Source organism: Ranitomeya imitator, chromosome 2 (genome assembly GCF_032444005.1).
Source record: "Ranitomeya imitator isolate aRanImi1 chromosome 2, aRanImi1.pri, whole genome shotgun sequence".
Classification (NCBI taxonomy): Eukaryota; Metazoa; Chordata; class Amphibia; order Anura; family Dendrobatidae; genus Ranitomeya; species Ranitomeya imitator.
In genome coordinates, this window is record NC_091283.1 from 416,975,301 (window position 1) to 416,997,410 (window position 22,110).

At 42.6% G+C, this 22,110-nt stretch overlaps 2 protein-coding genes across 9 annotated transcripts in view; one reads left to right on the plus strand and one right to left on the minus strand.

Annotated features, from left to right (window-relative positions):
* CEP131 (centrosomal protein 131) overlaps positions 1-1,736 on the plus strand; it is an 87,913-nt gene extending 86,177 nt beyond the window's left edge. For all 6 annotated transcript variants that reach the window (XM_069750769.1, XM_069750771.1, XM_069750773.1 and 3 more), the window contains 4 exons: positions 155-332; positions 586-782; positions 1,271-1,331; positions 1,494-1,736. In XM_069750769.1, coding sequence (XP_069606870.1) covers positions 155-332; positions 586-782; positions 1,271-1,331; positions 1,494-1,565 — 508 coding nt within the window. In that variant the 3' untranslated portion in view covers positions 1,566-1,736. The remainder of the gene's footprint in view (positions 1-154; positions 333-585; positions 783-1,270; positions 1,332-1,493) is intronic.
* A 1,309-nt stretch (positions 1,737-3,045) lies between these two features.
* The window catches only part of LOC138664249 (alpha-N-acetylgalactosaminide alpha-2,6-sialyltransferase 2-like), a 65,865-nt gene continuing 46,800 nt past the window's right edge, over positions 3,046-22,110 (minus strand). For 2 of the 3 annotated variants that reach the window (XM_069750775.1, XM_069750776.1), the window contains exons 8-9: positions 11,150-11,249; positions 3,046-5,815 (exon numbers count right to left, since the gene is read on the minus strand). In XM_069750775.1, coding sequence (XP_069606876.1) covers positions 5,645-5,815; positions 11,150-11,249 — 271 coding nt within the window. In that variant the 3' untranslated portion in view covers positions 3,046-5,644. The remainder of the gene's footprint in view (positions 5,816-11,149; positions 11,250-22,110) is intronic. The other variant, XM_069750777.1, reaches the window with a different exon arrangement.

Consider the following 22,110-nt stretch of genomic DNA (forward strand, 5'->3'; position numbering starts at 1 on the left):
GTGTTATTAAGAGGAATAGGGATTAGAGCTGCTGATGGGTTTTAAGCCTTGTTGGACCCAAAATGACATTGCAGGTGAGTTGTAGTCATTGGAGTCAAACTTAAAGGGGTATTCCAGTGTCGGTCTTCCCCGAACCCTTTTTCTGCCTCTGCAGGATTAAGAGGGTGCGTGACAAGTACGAATCGGAGCTGCAGGAGCTGGAGCGGTCCGAGAAGAAGTCACATGACCGCTGCAATCAATTAAAGGAGAGGGTGACAGAGCTGGAGGGGGAGCAGATCAGACTCCAGGGACTTCTGAAGCAGAGGGAGCAGGAAGTGGACGATCTCAGGAAGGTGAGGGACACTCCCGTGAGTGGAGTAATCATCTTCACATTTGAAAAGAATCTTTGCAATGGTCCATCATTTTGGAGTGCCATCATTTCTAAGTTCTTTGCTCTAGTTATCTTTCAACTTCTTCTCTAGTCACAAGCAAAGCTGCATTAAAAGTTCTTCTGACGCACTGTTCAAAGAAGTATTTCTGAATGCTGCTTTGGATGTGACTAGAGTGTGAGGCTTAAAGTGGAATCCTCCTTTTCTTATACTACAGACTACAGACCGGCTGAATGAGGAGAGGAGGAGCCTCTCAGACGTGATCCGCCAGGAATTCGCAGATCGGCTCGTTACCACTGAGGAAGAAAATAAGAGATTGAAAATTGAGTCATCCGAGGCTCAGGCACGCCATCGTCTGGAGCTGGAGAGGGTGACTCGTGAGAAGGAGGAGGAACTAGAGGAGGTTCACAAGAGGTCAGGCACCACATTATAAAAGGGGTTGTCAGCATATTGACGACAAATCCTTTAATGGATCGATTTGAGGGGACAACTCCCTTTAAGAAATTTAGGAAACCAGGGAGAATTGTGCGTCAATGAATGACTTGTGGAGACCCTTCTGTCTTTGGCCTCCCACAATTCTCCGTGCCATACATCATGGCCCTGCTAGTCCAACTAAGCACAATCCCTGGACCCTTTCCCGCAGAATCATCACATTCTTCTCCTGAAATACTTTGTGCTGCTACGACTAGAGATGAATAAATTCTTCTACCCTTTTGGGTACACAATAAAAAAAGTGATTGAGAAATTGGGTAAACCCAAGCAGTATTCCTGTGCTTGGTGGAGTTCTTTGGTTATGCAGAAAAATGGTGTTGGAGTCCGACCTCACAGATGAAATATATTGATGATCCGGTCGGTATCCCTCTGCCCCGGGATTTGTTTATGATCACATTTTCATTTTCTAGAGTGAAATCTGCAATAGTGAAGAAAGAAGAGACTGTGAACAGCCTGCGGAAACAGTGCGAGGTTAGTGAAGACCACCTAGCACAAGTGCTGTGCAGATACTGGTCAAGTGGGGAACGCTGGGAGACTGCAGCTTGCAGAATTGTGAATGCAGCACTGAAGTACAGTACAGGCTGTAACCTATTAGTAATGGTGGGTGCTTTGACTTCTCATTTTGTCTTTCAGGCGGCAGTCAAGAGAGCAGATCACTTGGAAGCTCTTCTGGAACAGCAACGTAAACAGCTATTGGCAAAATAACCCCCCCCACCACCACCACCACCCACTTCTCACCCTGTGCCCACTCGTGCCTCCCTGTGACAGACACTACTGCAGGAGCTGTAGTTTGCGCTTTCTCTCCAGTTTGTCTTTTGCACACTTTTTTGTTGGTGCCTCTTGTTTTTAATGATAAAACTATCATTTTGTTTTTTACTGATGTGATTTATTGGAAGTTTACATTGTAAAATACTCATGTACTACCAGTATGTGATACAATGCCAGCTGAACAATCTAATATGCCAGCCACAGATCCCATCTGCCAATAATGTCCCCCTTTATGAATGTGACTTTCCACCCCTTGCTTTAATTCTTGTGCTCACCACCCGCTGGAGATCTGTAAATTGATTTGTGGAAAATCAACAAATTCAGGTTTGACAGAATCTAATTTTTTAAATTTATTTGTGATTTGCTGTGGGCAAGTCCAGGAAAATTCGCAGCTAGCCAACCAACATGTTGCTGACCAATTGAATGCCAAGAAGGGGTTAAAAGAATACTCTCCTCCACACAACCATACCTGTCCCACCACCAATCCTCCAATTGACTCTGCTTTCTTCATTCTGGACCACTTCAGGACTTAGTCTTCTGGTTACTAGGTCCCGTGACCTCACATGGGGTGTGTCACATGTCAACGACGTGTGTTGCGCTCCATGTGACCATATGCGGTATTATGGCATTTTTGGGCCTGTTGTAAAGGAGGCCCGGCCATCCATGATGAAAAGAGATGAAAAGTCGATCGGAGGCCGGCAGTGGTGAGATGGGTAAGTTTAAAGGGAACTTGTCAAGTCCCAAAACTTTATTTTTCTCAGACATAGGGTTAATCCACAGGTTAATGGCACTCTATAGACATGCGGCTGACGCACTGAAAGCTTGGCAAAGCGGAGGAAATTAACTCTCTTCCTCCCGGCTCTGGCTTTCAGTCGTAGAGGAACAGCCGGCGTGGCTTCAGTCACCGCTCAGTGCATAGTGAGTGGAGGCTGTAACCACACCCCCGTCCCTGACTGACAGCCTGATCAGAAGTGAATCAGTACAGAGCCGGCTGTCAGTCAGTAACGCCGTGCACAGTTATAGCCACCACTCACTATGTACTGAAGCCACGCTGGTTGTCGGACTTCCAATGCAGCCGCCACACGGCTTTAGTACACTATTCCCAGCATATTAGCCCCATATCTGCAGGTTCATAGCGTTTGGGAACGACAGGTTCTCTTTAAGAGGTTTTGTTGTATTTTTTTAACCAATCGCTGACAGATTTAATTGGCATCAAATTCCCCCTACTCCCCCACTCTGAATTGAGCTCATGTACCTGACTCAAATTTCTGGAGATTCGTGCAACTTCCTGCTAAAGGCTAAAAGGAGATAACAATTGTCTTTTCTAAAATGGAGCAGAGAATTTTTTAAAGCTGCCTCGTGGAGTGAAATCAATAACACAGACTCATATTTTTAAAAATAAAAAAATATAAAATTTATTATTTAAATCTTACAAAATACAATCTCATTATTCTCACAATTATCCCAAGAACAAAAATTAATAATTTATTCAACATTTCACCAGATGTGATAATACTTGTGCACTTCACCTTAAATCAAAAAATCCACTCAAGTCCATGATTCTCCCACAATTTTTAATAATTTAATTTAACCCAATCTTAGTTACTTTTTGGGGGGTAAGTGCCGGAGACAACCAACATGGCTGCTATTACACCAGAACTTCTCCACGGGCTTCTAAATCACAGTAAATTCCTTGACCCGTCATCAGTGGGGTGTCTGGATTATTGGAAAGTCATATCAGTGAGTTTTATGTACTATTCTAAGGGTGAAATGGGGATCTGGTAATGAGGGAGTCCCGTGTGTGCTCAGTTAGAGCAAGAAAACACAGGCAACTTGTGATAGTAGTGGCCACTGCAGAAGAAACATGAGAATTTAAATGTCATTAAAAAATGTCAACAATTAACAAAAATGTAAATTTAAAAAAAAAATAATTAACATTTTTTAAATGATCTAAAATGTTTTATATTTCCCACTTATAAACACTAGGGGGAGCAGCTGCGTAAATTTGCTATGGCAATGTAGTGTCCTGCTAGCTCACATTACGACTGCACTAAATGTGGGCGGGGTCTGCCCGAGGGTATAGTCACCTCCCCTTCTGGGCGTTTTGACAAGGATAAGTGAATCCTACATTGAGCAGCGGGTTGGACACGACGACCCTGGAGGTCCCATCCAACTCTGACATTCTAAGATAAGGGAGGATGAAATTTAGGTTGACCGTGCAGAGCCATATTGATGGTGACTGCAAAGTGATACTGAGATGTGGACAGTGTCACAGAGGACGACTGGCAGCACCGATTTCATTAGTTGGCGCTGCACTGGTCACTTTATCACATGCTAGGATTAGAGTGTATCATGCACTGGGATTAGATACGCAGTGTGAATCAAGTGATAGGATTAGATACATGCTAGGGTTGGCTATACAGCTCAGCGGAGTGTATCACACAGGATTGGATTAGATACATTGTGTAAAACTCAGGATTAGATTAAATACAGAAAGTGTACAACAGGAAGGGATCAGATGCATGGCTCACCAGACTTTCACAGTATGGGATTAGCTGCAGAGCTCAGGGGACTGGATTGGATACATCGTATTAGGCTATGTGCCCACGTTCAGGAAAGTGAGCAGAATTTTCCTGAGCAAATCCAGAGTACTTTCGCAGGAAATCCGCACGTGTGTTTTTATCACTTTTTTTTTTGCGGATTTTTCACGTTTTTGTCTGGAGCTTCCCAATGCAATAATATAGCGGGAAATCTGCAAAAAACTGCAATATTAATGAACATGCTGCGTTTTTTTTCTGCGATGCGTTTTTATCTCGGAAAAAAACGCAACATGTGCACAAAAATTGCGGAATTCATTAAAAATTACGTGATGCTTAATGTAAGCGTTTTTGCAGCGGAAAGCCACCGAAATAAACGTGAAAAAACGTGAAAAATCCAGAACGTGTGCACATAGCCTTAAACTCAGGATTAGATTAGGTAAACTGAGTGTATCACACATGATGGGATTAGATACAAGGCTCAATAGACTGTATGACACATGATGCATTGAGAACAGCTCGGTAGCCTGGGATTAGTAGTACATCACCAGGCTGCCAACCTGTGCTCACTGCCCTATACCTTCTGTCACCGCTCGCTGCAGATCTCTGTGATCGGTGACAGTGGGAAATTGTACCTCCGAGAACCGCTCTGCACTACAACAAAATGTCCCCAGGCTCCGCCAGCAGCTGTGAACTGGACAGCACATGGGGCAACAGTTTTCAGCTTAGGCAGCCACAGTATAAAATGTGGTCAAAAACCAACTACATCTCCTATATCCCGAAGCTGCCGTATATCAGGTCTTTAAGTGTTGTGTTCAGACGCCAGCAAATAAAAAATGGCAGCCCTCCAGCAGCTGCAGAAAAAATTTACCAAGAAATAAATATTAAAACATGACATTCAATTTTGTTTGAAAAATAATTGATTGCATAATCAATAATTATATAAAATGACGATACACTCCCTTTGGCGATCAACTGAATTCTAATCCAGAATGTCCTCGTCGGTTCTCTCTGCTCAGATCTTCTACTCCTGGTTCACACAATATTATAGTTTTGACCCAGATTATAAACTGTTCTGGATTATTGGAAACTCGATCATCAACCTTTGTGGAATATTAAAGTCCAGATAATTATAAGATCCTTTCTCGATTAAACGATTTGTGCTGCATAATTGGACAGAGATTATCGGGGGAAGCTGTGGTGACCGGGACTTATTTACCAATAATTTATTCTAATTTATGGAGAAAGCTTTTCAAGTTTTGGATTTAGGAAATAAAAAAAAAAAAAAACATTCATTCAGTTTGCTGGGAGAGGCATGTTGGTCCTAACTGAAGGCCCAGCCTAACCTTTAAAGGCAGTTTCTAATGAGAGCCCGTCACACGGTTGGTACCGCCAATGTCCTATCCCACTAGTACAGAAAGGAGGGTAGTGGCCTCCTTACCCTTGTCCCGAGGTGACCATTTTGATGAACGTGATGCCTCAGCCTCTCATATACAGCTTTATCACCCCAGCCTCGTGCAGCTTCTGCCAGAGCATCATCTCCTTACGGAAACTGTGGTTGGAATAGAAAACGACCTTGTGGTAGGTGGTGTCAAAGTAGTGGTCTGAATATTTCTCGTAGCTTGGCGTCATGAATCCATAAGCGCTGACCTGGCGGGAAAAAAAGGCGGGGTTAATCTTAACATGCTAATGAGAAACTTCGGTTAAGGCCCCTTCACATTAAGCGACGCTGCAGCGATACCGACAACGATCCGGATCGCTGCAGAGTCGCTGTTTGGTCGCTGGAGAGCTGTCACACAGACAGCTCTCCAGCGACCAACGATCCCGAAGTCCCTGGGTAACCAGGGTAAACATCGGGTTACTAAGCGCAGGGCCGCGCTTAGTAACCCGATGTTTACCCTGGTTACCAGCGGAAAAGTTAAAAAAAACAAACACTACATACTTACCTACCGCTGTCTGTCCCCGGCGCTCTGCTTCTCTGCACTCCTCCTGTACTGGCTGTGAGCACAGCGGCCGGAAAGCAGAGTGGTGACGTCACCGCTCTGCTTTCCGGCTGACCGACGCTCACAGCCAGTACAGGAGGAGTGCAGAGCACAGCGCCGGGGACAGACATCGGTAGGTAAGTATGTAGTGCAGGGGTCCCCAACTCCAGGCCTCGAGGGCCGCCAACAGTGCAGGTTTTCAGGATTTCCTTAGTATTGCATCGGTGGTAATGTGATCATCTGCACAGGTGATGATTCCAACCCCTGTGCAATACTAAGGAAATCCTGAAAACCTGCACTGTTGGCGGCCCTCGAGGCCTGGAGTTGGGGACCACTGATGTAGTGTTTGTTTTTTTTTACTTTTACGCTGGTAACCAGGGTAAACATCGGGTTACTAAGCGCGGCCCTGCGCTTAGTTACCCGATGTTTACCCTGGTTACCAGTGAAGACATCGCTGGATCGGTGTCACACACGCCGATCCAGCGATGTCCACGGGAGATCCAGCGACGAAATAAAGTTCTGGACTTTGTTCAGCGACCAACGATCTCCCAGCAGGGGCCTGATCGTTGGTCGCTGTCACACATAACGATTTCCTTAACGATATCGTTGCTACGTCACAAAAAGCAACGATATCGTTAACGATATCGTTATGTGTGAAGGTACCTTTATTTGTAGGACCTACGAATACAAATGAAATGGTGAATTGAAAAAACCAAATGGCATAATGATAGGGCGTAGTGCCAGGGCTTTACAATGGCCCCTGCAACCTCAATCGCTACACCTCTGTTTAGGACTACAACCCCTGGCAAAAATTATGGAATTACCGGCGGAGGATGTTCATTCAGTTGTTTAATTTTGGAGAAAAAAAGCAGATCACAGACATGGCACAAAACTAAAGTCATTTCAAATGGCAACTTTCTGGCTTTAAGATACACTAAAAGAAATCAAGAGCAAAAAATGTGGTAGTCAGTAATGGTTACTTTTTTTAACCAAGCATAGGGGAACAATTATGGATTCCATCTTTTTTGTCAGGGGTTGTAAAAAACAAAACAAAGATAATTGGAGTGCTGACTTTAAACATTAGACATGATTTCATTGATACAATGATAACTAACATACATAATCTTAGACACAAAAAATATTGAGGAAGGAAAGACAGGATCCACAACAGAAGCCATGAGAATAAGGGGTTTTAGGGTAAGAGGCAGTTCCACAAATTACATAAGTATACAGTATTGGAAGATCATATAAACATATCCAATTATCTTTGTTTATATCTTTTAGGAGTTCTATAATTTTTATCCTATTTTTTTATTTGACTGCACTATTAAGTATATTCATTATATTAATCACAACTTGTCTTATAATCAATTACCCTGTGAATTATTTAATACCTCTGTTTAGGACAACTACCAGGAGAACTGCGGCACGTCACAGCCAATTTTTTGGCACTTTTGTTTCATTAGTCACATGCTTAATCAAAGGAAGTCCACCTGTATGAAATCTAAGTGTCCCATGAGCTGTCAGTATATACATACTTTTCCTGAAAGGTCATAGAGGCTGCAACACCATTAAGCAAGAGGCACCACTAACAACACCATGAAGACAAGGAGATCTCCGAACATGTCAGGGATAAAGTTGGTGAAAAGTACAAGTCAGGGTTGGCTTATAAAAAAAAAAAAAAAAATTACAATCTCTGATGATCCCCGTAGCACCATCAAATGCATTATGAAATGGAAAGAATGTGGTACCACAACAACCCGCAACGAGAGGGCCGCCCACCAAAACTCAGCCTGAGCAAGAAGGGCATTAATCAGAGGCGACAGATCAAATGTAACCCTGAAGGAGTTGCAGAGTTCCCAAGCATACTGGAATATCCATACGATCTCCATAAGCCGTACACCGTACGTTCCATAGAGGTGGCCTTTATGGAATAGTGGGCATTAAAAAAGCCTTTATTAACAAAAATTGTAAGGCTAGGTTCACATTGCGTTAATGGGTTAACGTTAATGGACTGTGTTGCACGGCGAAAATGTCGAAATTAACGCCGTGCAACGGGTCCGTTAGCACACCCATTGACAGCAATGTGATTTCTGCCTCTAGCGCATGCCATTTTCGGCACGCGCTAGCGATGTGCCGTTCTTTTGTGACGGACCTCGGACGCTGCTTGCAGCGTCCGAGGCCCGTTCCTTGCTTGCGCAGATCGGGGATCTGCGCTAGCGGGGATGCCGAACGCCGACCCTAAACAAACATTGCGTTAGCGCTATGCGCTTAATGGATTGTCCTAACGCAATGTGAACCTAGCCTAAGGCTCATTTTGAGTTTGCCAAAAGACATGTGGGAGACTCCACAAATGTATGGAGGAAGGTGCTGTGATGAGACCAAAATTAAACTTTTTAGCCACCAAGGTAAATGATATGTCTGGTGACAAACCAACACAGCTCATCACCCCAAGAACACCATTCCCACAGTGAAACATAGTGCTGGCTGCATGATGCTGTGGGGATGTTTTTCGGCAGCAGGGTCAGGGAAAATGGTGCAAGTTGAGGGGAAGATAGATGATGTGAAGTGCAGGGATATTCTTCAGCCAAACCTGTTTTAGTCCGTCATTGATTTGAGACTGGGACGGAAATTCACCTTCCAACAAGACAATGACCCAAAGCATACTGCTAAGACAACACTCGAGTGGTTTAAGGGGAAATGTGTACATTTTTTGGAGTGGCATAGTCAAAGTCAGACCTTAATCCAATTGAGAATCTGTGGTCAAACTTAGAGATAGATGGTTTCTGTTACGTGTTACGGAACCACTCAGCACCCAGAATATGTTGTGCAGTTATATGTATGTATAATGGGTTCCATGTGAGATGCATGTCCCTAATGCATCAGCCCACAGGCTGCGCCCCTGGGCAGAGGGGACACAATATTCCCCTTTTGTCCGCCCCCCACCTTTGTAATTCCCACAGTAGATATAGGCAGGCTCCGGCCACCTGCGGCTATTGTAATGTATGTCTGGCATGCCGCTTTGCTATTGGCCTGCTCTCTGTATCTGTGTTATATATTCTGTGTCCTGTGAGTAAAGTGTTGTCAGACTGGAAATACGTGGAGAAGCAGTGATCTTTTATATGCGCCCATGTAACCAAGGAATTCCAGCCAGCGTCCTTCATTCAGACTCCAGCCAAAGCAGAGTGAACCTCCGGAAACACGGGGTGGTACTGAAAGAGGTACCCCAGATTGGTAGACCCCGTTACAGTTTCCTCTGGTGAGCAGCAAACATGAAGGAGTTGGCGCAGTTTTGCCTTGGGGAATGGCCAAAAATTCCAGTGACAAGATGTGGAAAGCTCATAGAGACTTATCCAAAGCAATTTATAGCTGTAATTGCTGCAAAAGGAGGCTCTACAAAGTCCTGACTTTAGGGGGGTGAATAGTTATCCACACTGAAGTTTTCAGTTATTTTGTCCTATTTGTTGTTTGCATCACAAAAAAAAAGAAAACGAAATGTTCACAGTTGTAGTCATGTTCTTTACATGAACTGATACAAACCCTCCAAAAAACAGTGAAATTTCAAGTTCCGAGGTAGCAAAACATGAAAAATGCCTGGGGGGAATACTTTCGCAAGCCACTGTATGTCTTCTTTTTTTATTGTTTTACTCTATTATTATATTGGAAAGAGAAGGGCTTTACATTTGGTATTTTTATATCTTTTAAAACTTTTATTCTTTTTTTCTTTAGTCCTCTTTCATCCTGATATCATTTGATCACTTCTACTATATACTGAAACACTTCAGTATGCAGTGTGGGTGAAAATTACGATCTGTAGAGCCCAGGCTCTGGTTAGGCATCATAAGACCATAAAAGTGGTGGTGGTCCTCTCGAAATTTTAGATACCACCTGTTTTATTTTCCATGATCAGTCTTGGCATCTTTCAGTTTCATTTCCAACCTGTAGGTAACAATCATGTCACAAGTGTTTACATAGGGTCGCCATATTGTTCCTTAGCACAAGTACTCCACATTGTTGACTTGTGGTTTCTTCCTTCTTTCTAGACGTCTCACACATTAATATTTGATTTGAAGGCTGTAACCGCATCCCCAATTATTTGGATGATCATCAGCTAATAAAAGTTGCCACCTTCCAAAATACTGACAGGATAATAAGGGGTTCTCTTTTCAAGGACATAGTTTTGCAAAAAGAAAATCCTTTTTTAAATTTTTGTTTATTTTTTTTAAATCTAAGATACAGGGGATCCATGTCAGTTCATGCTAGCTTCCCTGCTGGTATCTGGACTTTCAGGATGTAATGAAGCTGCCAACATGTTTGGTGGTTAATGTTGTGAAGCAGTTAATATCAGTATCCTGGATGGTCCAGGTTAAACTCCGCAACAGTTATGGTCAAGGGAAGTTGATTTAATGCCAGCTACCCTGGTGGTCTATGACAGATGAGGTTACTGCCAAAATATCTGGTGGTCTAGGGCAGATGGGGTTAAATGCCATCCTTGCTGGTGGTCTAGGGAGGGTGGGTTTTAATCCAGCAATCCTGGTGGTCTAGGGCAGATGAAGCTAATGTCAGCATCTCTGGTGCTTTAGGAAAGTTGGAACTAATGCCAGCAATACTGGTGGTCTAGGGCAGATGGGTTAATGTCAATAACTATGGTGGCCTATGGTAGGTAAGGTTAATGGCAGCATCACCAGGTGGTCTAGGGAACATGGGGTTAATTCCAGCATCCCTGGTGGTTTAGGGAAGTTAGGTTTAATGCTAGCCACCCTGGTGGTCTAGAGTATATGGGCTTTTTGTTGGCCACCATAGCTAGCCATACATGGATGGTCCTGCTCCTCCAGGGTGAAAGTTCTATTTTGTAAGACGACCTGATTAATCCAGGAAGGTCCTGAACTGTAGACACCCCTTTAGGACCTCAAAATACCCTAATAAAACACATGGAAGGGGATGCATAAGCTAGTGATATTTTATAGTAACCATGCTGCCTGTCAAAAATGTGCTCACTCACCTGGTCACAAGTGTGAATGGCAGCCAACAGCAGTGAGGCTCCGGTGGATGGGCGATAAATGTCACGACTTTTTGTTTTTAAAATCGTGTCATAGAGGAACCTGTAAAAGTAAAACAATAAAAATTAGTCTGACGATTTGAGGCCTTTAAAACCACCTCCAGGAGCCATTATATTATGTGCAGGACTACAGCCCTGGCAAAAATTAAGAGACCACTGCAAAATGTTCAGTTTGTCTGATTTTTCTCTTTATAGGTATATTTTTGAGTAAAATGTAAATTGTTCTTTTATTCTATAAACTACTGACACCATGTCTCCGAAGTTCCAAGCAATAAATTTTGAACTTATTTTCTGAAAATGAGAAATGGTCAAAATAACAAAAAAATGAATTGCTTGTAGACCTCAAATAATGCAAAAAAAAAAAACAAGTTCATAATTATTTAGTAAAAACAATACTAATGTTTTAACTCGGGAAGAGTTCAGAAATCAATATTTTGAACAACCATGATTTTTAATCACAGCTTTCATGCGTCTTGGCATGCTTTCCACCAGTCTTTTACACTGCTTTTGGGTGACCTCATGCCACTCCTGGTACAAAAAATGTAAGCAGTTCTGTATTTGATGGCTTGTGACTATTGTGACTTATATTAATCACATTCCAGAGGTTTGTAATGGGGTTCAGGTCTGGAGATTGGTCTGGCTATGACAGGGATTTGATGTGGTGGTCCTTCATCCATACCTTGAGTAACCTAGCTGTGTGGCATGGCGCATTGTCCTGCTGGAAAAACCAGTCCTCAGAGTTGGGGAACATTGCTTGAGCAGAAGGAATCAACTGCTTTTCCAGGATAACCTTGTATGCGGCTTGATTCTTACGTCCTTCGCAAAGAACAACCTGCCCAATTCCAGCCTTGCTGAAGCATCCACAGATCATCACCGATCCTCCACCAAATTTCACAGTGGGTGCAAGACACTATGGCTTGTACTCCTCTCCATGTCGCCGTCAACCATTAGACGACCAGGTATTGGGCAAAGCTGAAAATTAGACTCATCAGAGAAGATTACTAGTGATGAGCGAGTGTACTCATTCCTCAGGTTTTCCCGAGCACGCTTGGGTGATCTCTGAGTATTTGTTAGTGTTCGGAGATTTAGTTTTCATCACGGCAGCTAAATGATTTACAGCTACTAGCCAGGCTGAGTACATGTGGGGGTTGCCTGGTTGCTAGGGAATCCCCACATGTAATCAAGCTGTCTAGTAGCTGTAAATCATTCAGCTGGGGCAATGAAAACTAAATCTCCGAGCAGTCATAAATACTCGGAGACCACCTGAGCGTGCTCGGGAAAACCCAAGCAATGAGTACACTCGCTCATCACTAAAGATTAACTTACTCCAGACCTCTATGGTCCAATCCTTATGGTCTTTGGCAAACTTCAGCCTGGCTCTCCTTTGCTTCTCATTGATGAAAGGCTTTTTTCTAGCTTTACATGACTTTAGTCCTGCCTCTAGGAGCCTTCGGTTGCTGAGTGACATTCGAATAAGATGACGGTCAACCTGGTCAGTGGAGAGTCATTTTTGCCCTCTGTCAGTCTGTAACTTTGTTGTCCCCAATGTCTGCTGCTTGACCTTGTTATCATTTACTGCCGCCTTAAAAATTTTAAGGACAGAGGCAACATGACGCTCACTGTGTCCCTCTGCTAGTAAAGCCATAATTGAGCCTTTCTTTTCCTCACTTAAACTTTTCTTTTCAACTCTTTCGTCATGGTTAAAAGTAATTTTTTCATTCCTATTACTTTTGGGATATTACTAGCACTTGTTTTGCCATCCAGCTTGTCTTATTGCAAGATGATTGTGAACACCACAGCAGGGTTTTTTATACTTTCCTTCATTAAATAAGATTTGGTTCAGGTGATCACCTAATCAGAAGCACATTATGTAGAATGAGGTGTACTCTGGTTGGAATTCAACTGACACTGGAATTGAATGGCTGTCAGGCATGTAGAGAAGCTGATTTTTATAAAACTGTGCAGTGGTCTCTTAATTTTTGACAGAGCTGTATATGTGGGGCCATTATATTATTTGCAGGACTATATGTGGGGCCATTATATTATGTGCAGGGCTAAATGTGGGGCCATCATATTATATGGGGTTGAAATATGAAGACTGGCTAGGCCACTCCAGGACCTTCATATGCTTCTTACGAAGCCACTCCTTCGTAGCCCTGGTGGTGTGCTTGGGATCATTATCATGCTGAAAGACCCATCCATGTTTCATCTTCAATGCCATTGCTGATGGAAGGAGGTTTGCATTCAAAATCTCACAATACATGGCCCCATTCATTCTTTCATGTACATGGATCGGTCGTCCTGGTCCCTTTGGAGAGAAATAGCCCTAAAGCATGATGTTGCCACCCCCATGCTTCACAGTAGGTATGGTGTTCTTTGGATGAAACTCGGCATTCTGTCTCCTCCAAGCACGATGGGTTTTGTTTCTACCAAACAGTTCTACTTTGGTTTCATCAGACCATATGACATTCTCCCAGTACTCTTTTGGATAATCCAAATGCTCTCTAGCAATCTTCAGATGGGCCCGGACATGTACTGGCTTAAACAGGGGGACACGTCTGGCATTGCAGCATCTGATGCATGGCGGCATAGTGTGTTACTGATGGTAGACTTTGATATGGTGATCCCAGCTCTATGCAGGTCATTCACTAGGTCCCCCGTGTGGTTCTGGGATTTTTTCTCACCGTTCTTGTGATCATTTTGACCCCACGGGATGAGATCTTGCGTGGAGCCCCAGATTGAGGGACATTATCAATGGTCTTGTATGTCTTCCATTTTCTTATTATTGCTCCCACAGTTGATTTCATCACACCAAGCTGCTTGACTATTGCAGATTCTGTCTTCCCAGCCTGGTGCAGGGCTACAATTTTGTTTCTGGTGTCCTTCGACAGCTCTTTGGTCTTCACCATACTGGAGTTTGGAGCGTGACTGTTTGAGGTTGAGGACAAGTGTCTTTTATACTGATAACAAGTTCCAACAGGTGCCATTACTACAGGTAATTAGCGGAGAGCAGAGGAGTCTCTTAAAGAAGAAGCTACAGGTCTGTGAGAGCCAGAAATCTTGCATGTTTTTAGGTGACCAAATACTTATTTTCCACCGTAATTTGCAAAATAAATCTTGCAAAATCAGACAAGGTGATTTTCTGGATTTCTTTTCTCATTTTGACTCTCATAGTTGTGGTCTACCTATTACAGGCCTCTCTCATCTTTTTAAGTGGGAGAACTTGCACAATTGGTGTCTGACTAAATACTTTTTTCCCCACAGTATATAGAAGAATATAGCTACTACAATATTGCCTTCTCTCAACCAAGATATAAATCATAATATATTATGAATGTCTCATTTCTATATAATGTACAATACATGTTCCAGTTATCAAACTGAAATGTTCTGTTTGCTCAGGAACAATATTTGGCAGTTGAGGGACGGACATCTTTCTGAGAAGGATCTAATTTGTCTTTATTTATTTTGTAGTGAAGAATATACTGATGTTGTTAAGTACCTTGTGCTCATTAGTCATAACGCTTGTCAGAAGAGCTCAAAGTGCAAGAACCCTTTATGGCACAGCTGGGGTAATCATTCATAAAATATTAGTATGCAGGTGCGGACTGGGGATGAAATTCAGCCCTGGCATTTGAAATCACACAGGCCCATGGTGTCCCTGTCCCCAATAACTAGATGGGCTATATTACTAATATTGCCCTGGATGGAGGAAAGGAAGAATTACTACAAGACCAATATTTCTAATACCCACGGCATGCTGAGGTAAGTGACGGAGTGACCGGCTTTGTGCTCCGTCACAACTGTTAACAGTATGGGTGTCTTGAGAACATTGATTCTGTTAACAAAGTAGCACACAAGGCAGCCCACAACCAGACCAGCGCTTCTGGCATTTGCCAGAAATGCCAAATGGCCAGTCCGCCCTGTTAGTATGGAAGATAGTGACCTCACATTAATTTGGTAGTTACTTCCCATACTAACGGAGTCTGCATGGTAGATTTGAGTCCTGGCAAATTTTTCCCTGATGGCAATGTCTAATATTTAGATTGGTATGACTACTGAGAGCCTGGACTTTCCATGCTTTACCTTTCCAATACCGTTTGAGCCTGGTGATGTCACCTAACTAGGCGAAGGAGATCTCAGCCTATCCGCCATTGTGCCACCATTTTTGTCTACTTGTTCTCTGAGCAAGTCAAAATCTCTTCTAATAGTCCTTTTCATATTAAGAGTCTTATTCCAATGAGACCCCTTTTACCTCAAATTTCTTTTGAAGGTATTTCTGCAGAGCAGGTGCGGATGGGAACAGTCCTTTTATCTTACAGGCTAATACTTAGGTCAATAATCTGCTGTGTAGATACCATTCAAAGCTGATAAATAGGACACACCACTGCACACAGAGAGACAGAAAACCAGATATGAGAAGAAATCAATCTCTCATTGAAAAATGCTCATATTTACAGATACCGCTTTCCCATACTCAATAGTCAGTGTCCTAAAGGAGAAATTCTCCAATAATAGTGCCAATTTTTGTGCCACCGTAATACCAGTCACATTGCCCATAACTGTGCCATTCCCATAATAGTCGCAAAAATTTTGTTCTTTAATGATATCACCCACAGTACCCTTGTAACAGGGTCCCTATAACATTGACAACTACTGTGCCCCCACAACAGTACCAACCACAGGAACAGAGAATAGTCAATTTCATTATTGCCTTTGCACTTGTTTTTTGTCTAGTTTTGTGCGTTTTGCGCCTTTTTTTGTTTACACTTAATTCGCTGTTATATTTGCACTTTTTTTCTGCTTTAAGGGCAAATTTTGATTATTCTAGATGGTTTTGCCTGATTCAGCAATTACAACTTTTTAAAAAGTTTCAAAATTTGGTGCAACTCCACTCCAGTCTCTCCCCTGGTGTTTTTTATGTAAGATTTCAGAATAAGTTTCACACCATTTTGCACAGCGTATGACATTTTACACCAAAAAGTCACAAAATGAGTTCAAGACAAGAAAAAAGACAATTTTTGACTTTTCACCAAATCAAGAGCACCATTTTGAAAAACTTGACGTAAAAAAACCGGCAACTAATACCACAATACAAAAAAAGGAAAGTGACCTAAAAAACAACTTATGAATTGCAGCATCTTTAGTACTCAGTAGAGCTTCTGTGGCTGTTCTAACCTGCTGCAACAATGATGCATAGTCAGACACTAGCTACCTGGCTGCTTTTCTGAGGAATCTTAGCCCTTTCCCCATGGGTTTTCTGCAAATGCATTCTTCAGATCCCAACAAACATTTTCTGTCAGGTGACTGTAATGATGGCTCCAGAATCTTCCAGGACTACTTCTGAAACCAAAGCTTAGTGGACTCTAAGGAATGCATGGGATCAATGTTCGTTGGACAATGTTTTATTTGCCAAATCTAGCTGTAGCCCTTTTTCACTCTTGAGGGTTTTTGACCAGCAGCCTCCTCGGGAATCTGGTGGAAATCGGTTACAGCTTCCTGTTCGTGGCATGTCCAGGTAGTGCAACTTGTGCTGCTATAACTTGTGAGCTCTACTTCCAACTGTGTCTCTGGGAACATTCACTGCATTCGATTTTGTAGCCTTTTCCTTATTAGTGTAAGGCTTTGATTTTTTTTCTTAACTTTTTGTACCACCCTCTTGACAGCACAAGAATATTAATGACATATAGACCATTACCCATGAGGAATGGGCTAACATACCTTAGGAATGCTGTCGGATGCCGTTGTCTGGCTATTCATTATGTCTGCAGCATGTCATATCAGTCAGAGGGACACTACTGTTGTGTCCCATGAATGGGAACAACTTGTATATTTTCTGTGTTATGCATTTAATTCTGCTGTTGCTAGAGGGAAGCTTGCTGTTATGACCTGGTGGTTAGGAGCACCAGGAATGACCTGATAGTTAAACCTCATACAAGACGAGCTCTGGGATGTGGGAGTGCTGCTGACTGCAAGCCCTAATCCTATCACACACACTAAAAATAGCCGTGGAGCGCTCCTGACCAGACCTAGGCGCCTCGTCACAGCCTAAGAACTATCTAGCCCTAGAGATAGAAAATAAAGCCTACCTTGCCTCAGAGAAATTCCCCAAAGGTAAAGGAAGCCCCCCACATATATTGACTGTGAGTAAAGATGAAAGTCACAAACGCAAAAATGAAACCGGTTTCAGCAAAGGGAGGCCAGACTTAATAAATAGACAGAGGATAGGAAAGGTAACTTTGCGATCAGCACAAAAACCTACAAAAGACCACGCAGAGTGTGCAAAAAAGACCTCCGCACCGACTCACGGTGCGGAGGGGCCACTCTGCATCCCAGAGCTTCCAGCTAGCAAGACAAAATCATGATAACCAGCTGGACAAGAAAACAGTGAACAAATAATGACTATCAGGAACTTAGCTTCTGCAGGAGAAGGCAGGTCACCAGAGAGATCCAGGAGCGAACTGAACCAATGTAAAAACATTGACCGCTGGCATGGAGTAACGATCTGAGAGAAGTTAAATAGAGCAGCCAACCAAAGGACAAACCACGTCACCTGTGTAAGGAACCTCAGAAGCAGCAGCTTCACTCATAGCCACCAGAGGGAGCCCATAGACAGAACTCGCCGAAGTACCATTCACGACCACAGGAGGGAGTTCGACAACAGAATTCACAACAGCTTGCCTTCTGAAGTGTGTCCTTTTGTCTCTCCTGTAGTTGATCATGTTAGCCCTTGCTCCTCCCTTCTTCATTATCAGTTTGCTGTAGCCATCTTTGGATGCACATGTATGCTTCTCTGTTTGGGATTACACTTTCCACCTGCTGCATTGTGCTTAATACAAGATTTCAGAGAATGTCAACTTTGTTTCTCCTGGACTCTTATTACAAGTCACTGCTAGCTGAGTTGGCACTATCTGAGGACGCCTGGCATGTGAGTACAACAATCATACAGTTATCTAAGGGATTGATGGCTAAGGATTTAGAGACTCATACTGCCTTGAAGAGTCAGAATAGCTACTACAGTAAATACTAAAAATGCTTGCTATGAAAAGGTGAATCATTCTAAGAATGCAGTAGTCAGTAAAAGTGACTTTTTGTGGCTAAATATGGAAAATCCACTTATTTTATTAGCGATGCTGTGCTATCTGCGTTGTTCCTGCGTCTTTAGTTTATTGCTAAAAGTTTGTGCATATCATTGGTGCAAACTGTGCAACCGCACAGGGGCCCAAGGTGTAGGGGCACCAATTTCCACATCTAAGGCAGGTGTAATTTTTCATTTTGATAAGTAATTGGACTTCAAAGGGCCCATGTATTGCACTTGTAGAGGGTCCCTCTTCTGTCTGTGTCTGTTGGTGTAATATACAGTTAGGGCCAGAAATATTTGGACAGTGACACAATTTTCGCGAGTTGGGCTCTGCCTGCCACCACATTGGATTTGAAATGAAACCTCTACAACAGAATTCAAGTGCAGATTGTAACGTTTAATTTGAAGGGTTGAACAAAAATATCTGATAGAAAATGTAGGAATTGTACACATTTCTTTACAAACACTCCACATTTTAGGAGGTCAAAAGTAATTGGACAAATAAACATAACCCAAACAAAATATTTTTATTTTCAATATTTTGTTGCAAATCCTTTGGAGGCAATCACTGCCTTAAGTCTGGAACCCATGGACATCACCAAACGCTGGGTTTCCTCCTTCTTAATGCTTTGCCAGGCCTTTACAGCCGCAGCCTCCAGGTCTTGCTTGTTTGTGGGTCTTTCCGTCTTAAGTCTGGATTTGAGCAAGTGAAATGCATGCTCAATTGGGTTTAGATCTGGAGATTGACTTGGCCATTGCAGAATGTTCCACTTTTTGGCACTCATGAACTCCTGGGTAGCTTTGGATGTATGCTTGGGGTCATTGTCCATCTGTACAATGAAGCGCCGTCCAATCAACTTTGCAGCATTTGGCTGAATCTGGGCTGAAAGTATATCCCAGTACACTTCAGAATTAATCCGGCTACTCTTGTCTGCTCTTATGTCATCAATAAACACAAGTGACCCAGTGCCATTGAAAGCCATGCATGCCCATGCCATCACGTTGCCTCCACCATGTTTTACAGAGGATGTGGTGTGCCTTGGATCATGTGCCGTTCCCTTTCTTCTCCAAACTTTTTTCTTCCCATCATTCTGGTACAGGTTGATCTTTGTCTCATCTGTCCATAGAATACTTTTCCAGAACTGAGCTGGCTTCTTGAGGTGTTTTTCTGCAAATTTAACTCTGGCCTGTCTATTTTTGGTATTGATGAATGGTTTGCATCTAGATGTGAACCCTTTGTATTTACTGTCATGGAGTCTTCTTTTTACTGTTGACTTAGAGACAGATACACCTACTTCACTGAGAGTGTTCTGGACTTCAGTTGATGTTGTGAACGGGTTCTTCTTCACCAAATTAAGTATGCGGCGATCATCCACCACTGTTGTCATCCGTGGACGCCCAGGCCTTTTTGAGTTCCCAAGCTCACCAGTCAATTCCTTTTTTCTCAGAATGTACCCAACTGTTGATTTTGCTACTCCAAGCATGTCTGCTATCTCTCTGATGGATTTTTTCTTTTTTTTCAGCCTCAGGATGTTCTGCTTCACCTCAATTGAGAGTTCCTTTGACCGCATGTTGTCTGCTCACAGCAACAGCTTCCAAATGCAAAACCACACACCTGGAATCCACCCCTGACATTTTAACTACTTCATTGATTACAGGTTAACGAGGGAGATGCCTTCAGAGTTAATTGCAGCCCTTAGAGTCCATTGTCCAATTACTTTTGGTCCCTTGAAAAAGAGGACGCTATGCATTACAGAGCTATGATTCCTAAACCCTTTCTCCGATTTGGATGTGGAAACTATCATATTGCAGCTGGGAGTGTGCACTTTCAGCCCATATTATATATTTAATTGTATTTCTGAACATGTTTTTGTAAACAGCTAAAATAACAAAACTTGTGTCACTGTCCAAATATTTCTGGCCCTAACTGTATATATATATATTTATTTATTTATATAGCAGGTAGGTTAGGGTCAAATCATAGTTCACAGGCTTTGATTAGGTGAACCTAGCTGTCTCTGCATATAACCAGGCTAGGTGATTACCTTAGTCAAACAGCTGGGGGAGACCTACCAGAGTGGATTGGATAAGAGTTAGAGAGACAAGTCAGAATCTCTCTCTGAGAAGAGACTGAACAGGCCATATGCACCAGACAGCAAGTATCAGTCGTTGCTGTGGACAATAACTGTTGTGTTTGACCGAACTGGGACTAGCTCAGCCATGTGCGAGTTGCCAGGGTCTATCTTGATTTGTAATACCAGAACACATGAGCTGTGCCCATAGTGCACAAGCCCATAGAGACATGTTCACACCACCAAGAGACTTGAAAACACAAAAAAGCACAGTAAAACCAAAAACACTCTGTTGCAAAAAAATCACAGTGGACAGCAAGTGCTAGTAAAAAGATGGAAAAAACAGGGTATTTGGTTGATACGTTTTTTGCAAAAAATGTTTATTAAGCCGTTCTACCAAATGTCAAGGTATACCCATATCAAAGCAGTCCTACCTAATGTATGTAATCCCTATCTGATGTATTTAAAACCTGGTCATATGTACAACACCTGTATGAGCAGGATTCAGAAAAGGAATGTCCATGTGGACACGCTGGACAGAACGGCTTCTGTGCGCACAGCTCAATAAAAGAGGGGTGGAGGCCTCCCCAATCTTGTGGACACAAGAAAACAATTATGACCAGGTTTTAAATACATCAGATAGGGATAACATACATTAGTTAGGACTGCTCTGATATGGGTATACCTTGATGTTTGGTAGAGCGGCTTAATATACATTTTTTGCAAAAAAGGTATCAACCAAATACCCTGTTTTTTCCATCTTTTTACTAGCACTTGCTGTCCACTGTGATTTTTTTTGCAACAGAGTGTTTTTGGTTTTACTGTTCTTTTTTGTGTTTTCTATCTTGATTTGATAGCACCTTGTCAAGGCTAGGGATTTTGTGCTTATGGTTTTGTTTTGCTACTGGACATCCAGTAGAAATAAACATTACATTGTTTTGACACAAGACTCTAGTGCCTGTGTGAACCCTGCCTAATGCCTACTGAATCCCTGCAATTGGTGGAGAATACGGGCATGAAGTAACACAGGCGATTGCAGGGTAAAGATTGAATGTCCTGATTAACATTGTGAACACAGTTAGAAAGCATGGAGGAGCTTGTTAAGCAACTGGTCAGGGCCAATCCGCAGTTGCCGCAGAAGCAGAAACAACAAAAGACTAAAACTTCTTATCCAGCAGATTCAACAGCAGCAGCAGGAGTTAAAGTTGCAGCAGGAGATAGCTCTCTTAGCAGAAACTGTCCAGGCCAGGGAGATGGCATGACCTGCCAGCCAAAGTGAAGGTATCATCCAAGTGAGGTGAACAGTATTGGAGGCCTTACAGAGGTTGACTCTAGAGGACAATGTTGAGGCTTTACTGACTGTATTTATGGGAGTGACAGACAGGGAGAAACTGTCCCCAGAGCAATGGGCTGAGGTCCTAGCGCCATACCTTACTGGGGAACCGCAGAAAGCATACTACGATCTTGACTTGCAGGATGATAAGTAATACGACAAGCTAAAGACAGAGACTATGGCACGGTTGGACTTGAACTTTTCCACATTTTTTTTTCATGTTACACCTACAAACTTAAATGTATATGTGATGACACAGCATTTTATCTTAATTTACAGATTATTTTCAGTAAGCCAGGAGGAATAAACTGTTATCTATATGTTGACTTCTGAATTTATGTGTTGTTCTTTGGTTGGTCAAGAAAACATATACTTTTGTTTGTATAAACCTATAATATTGATCTTTAAGTTGATATTT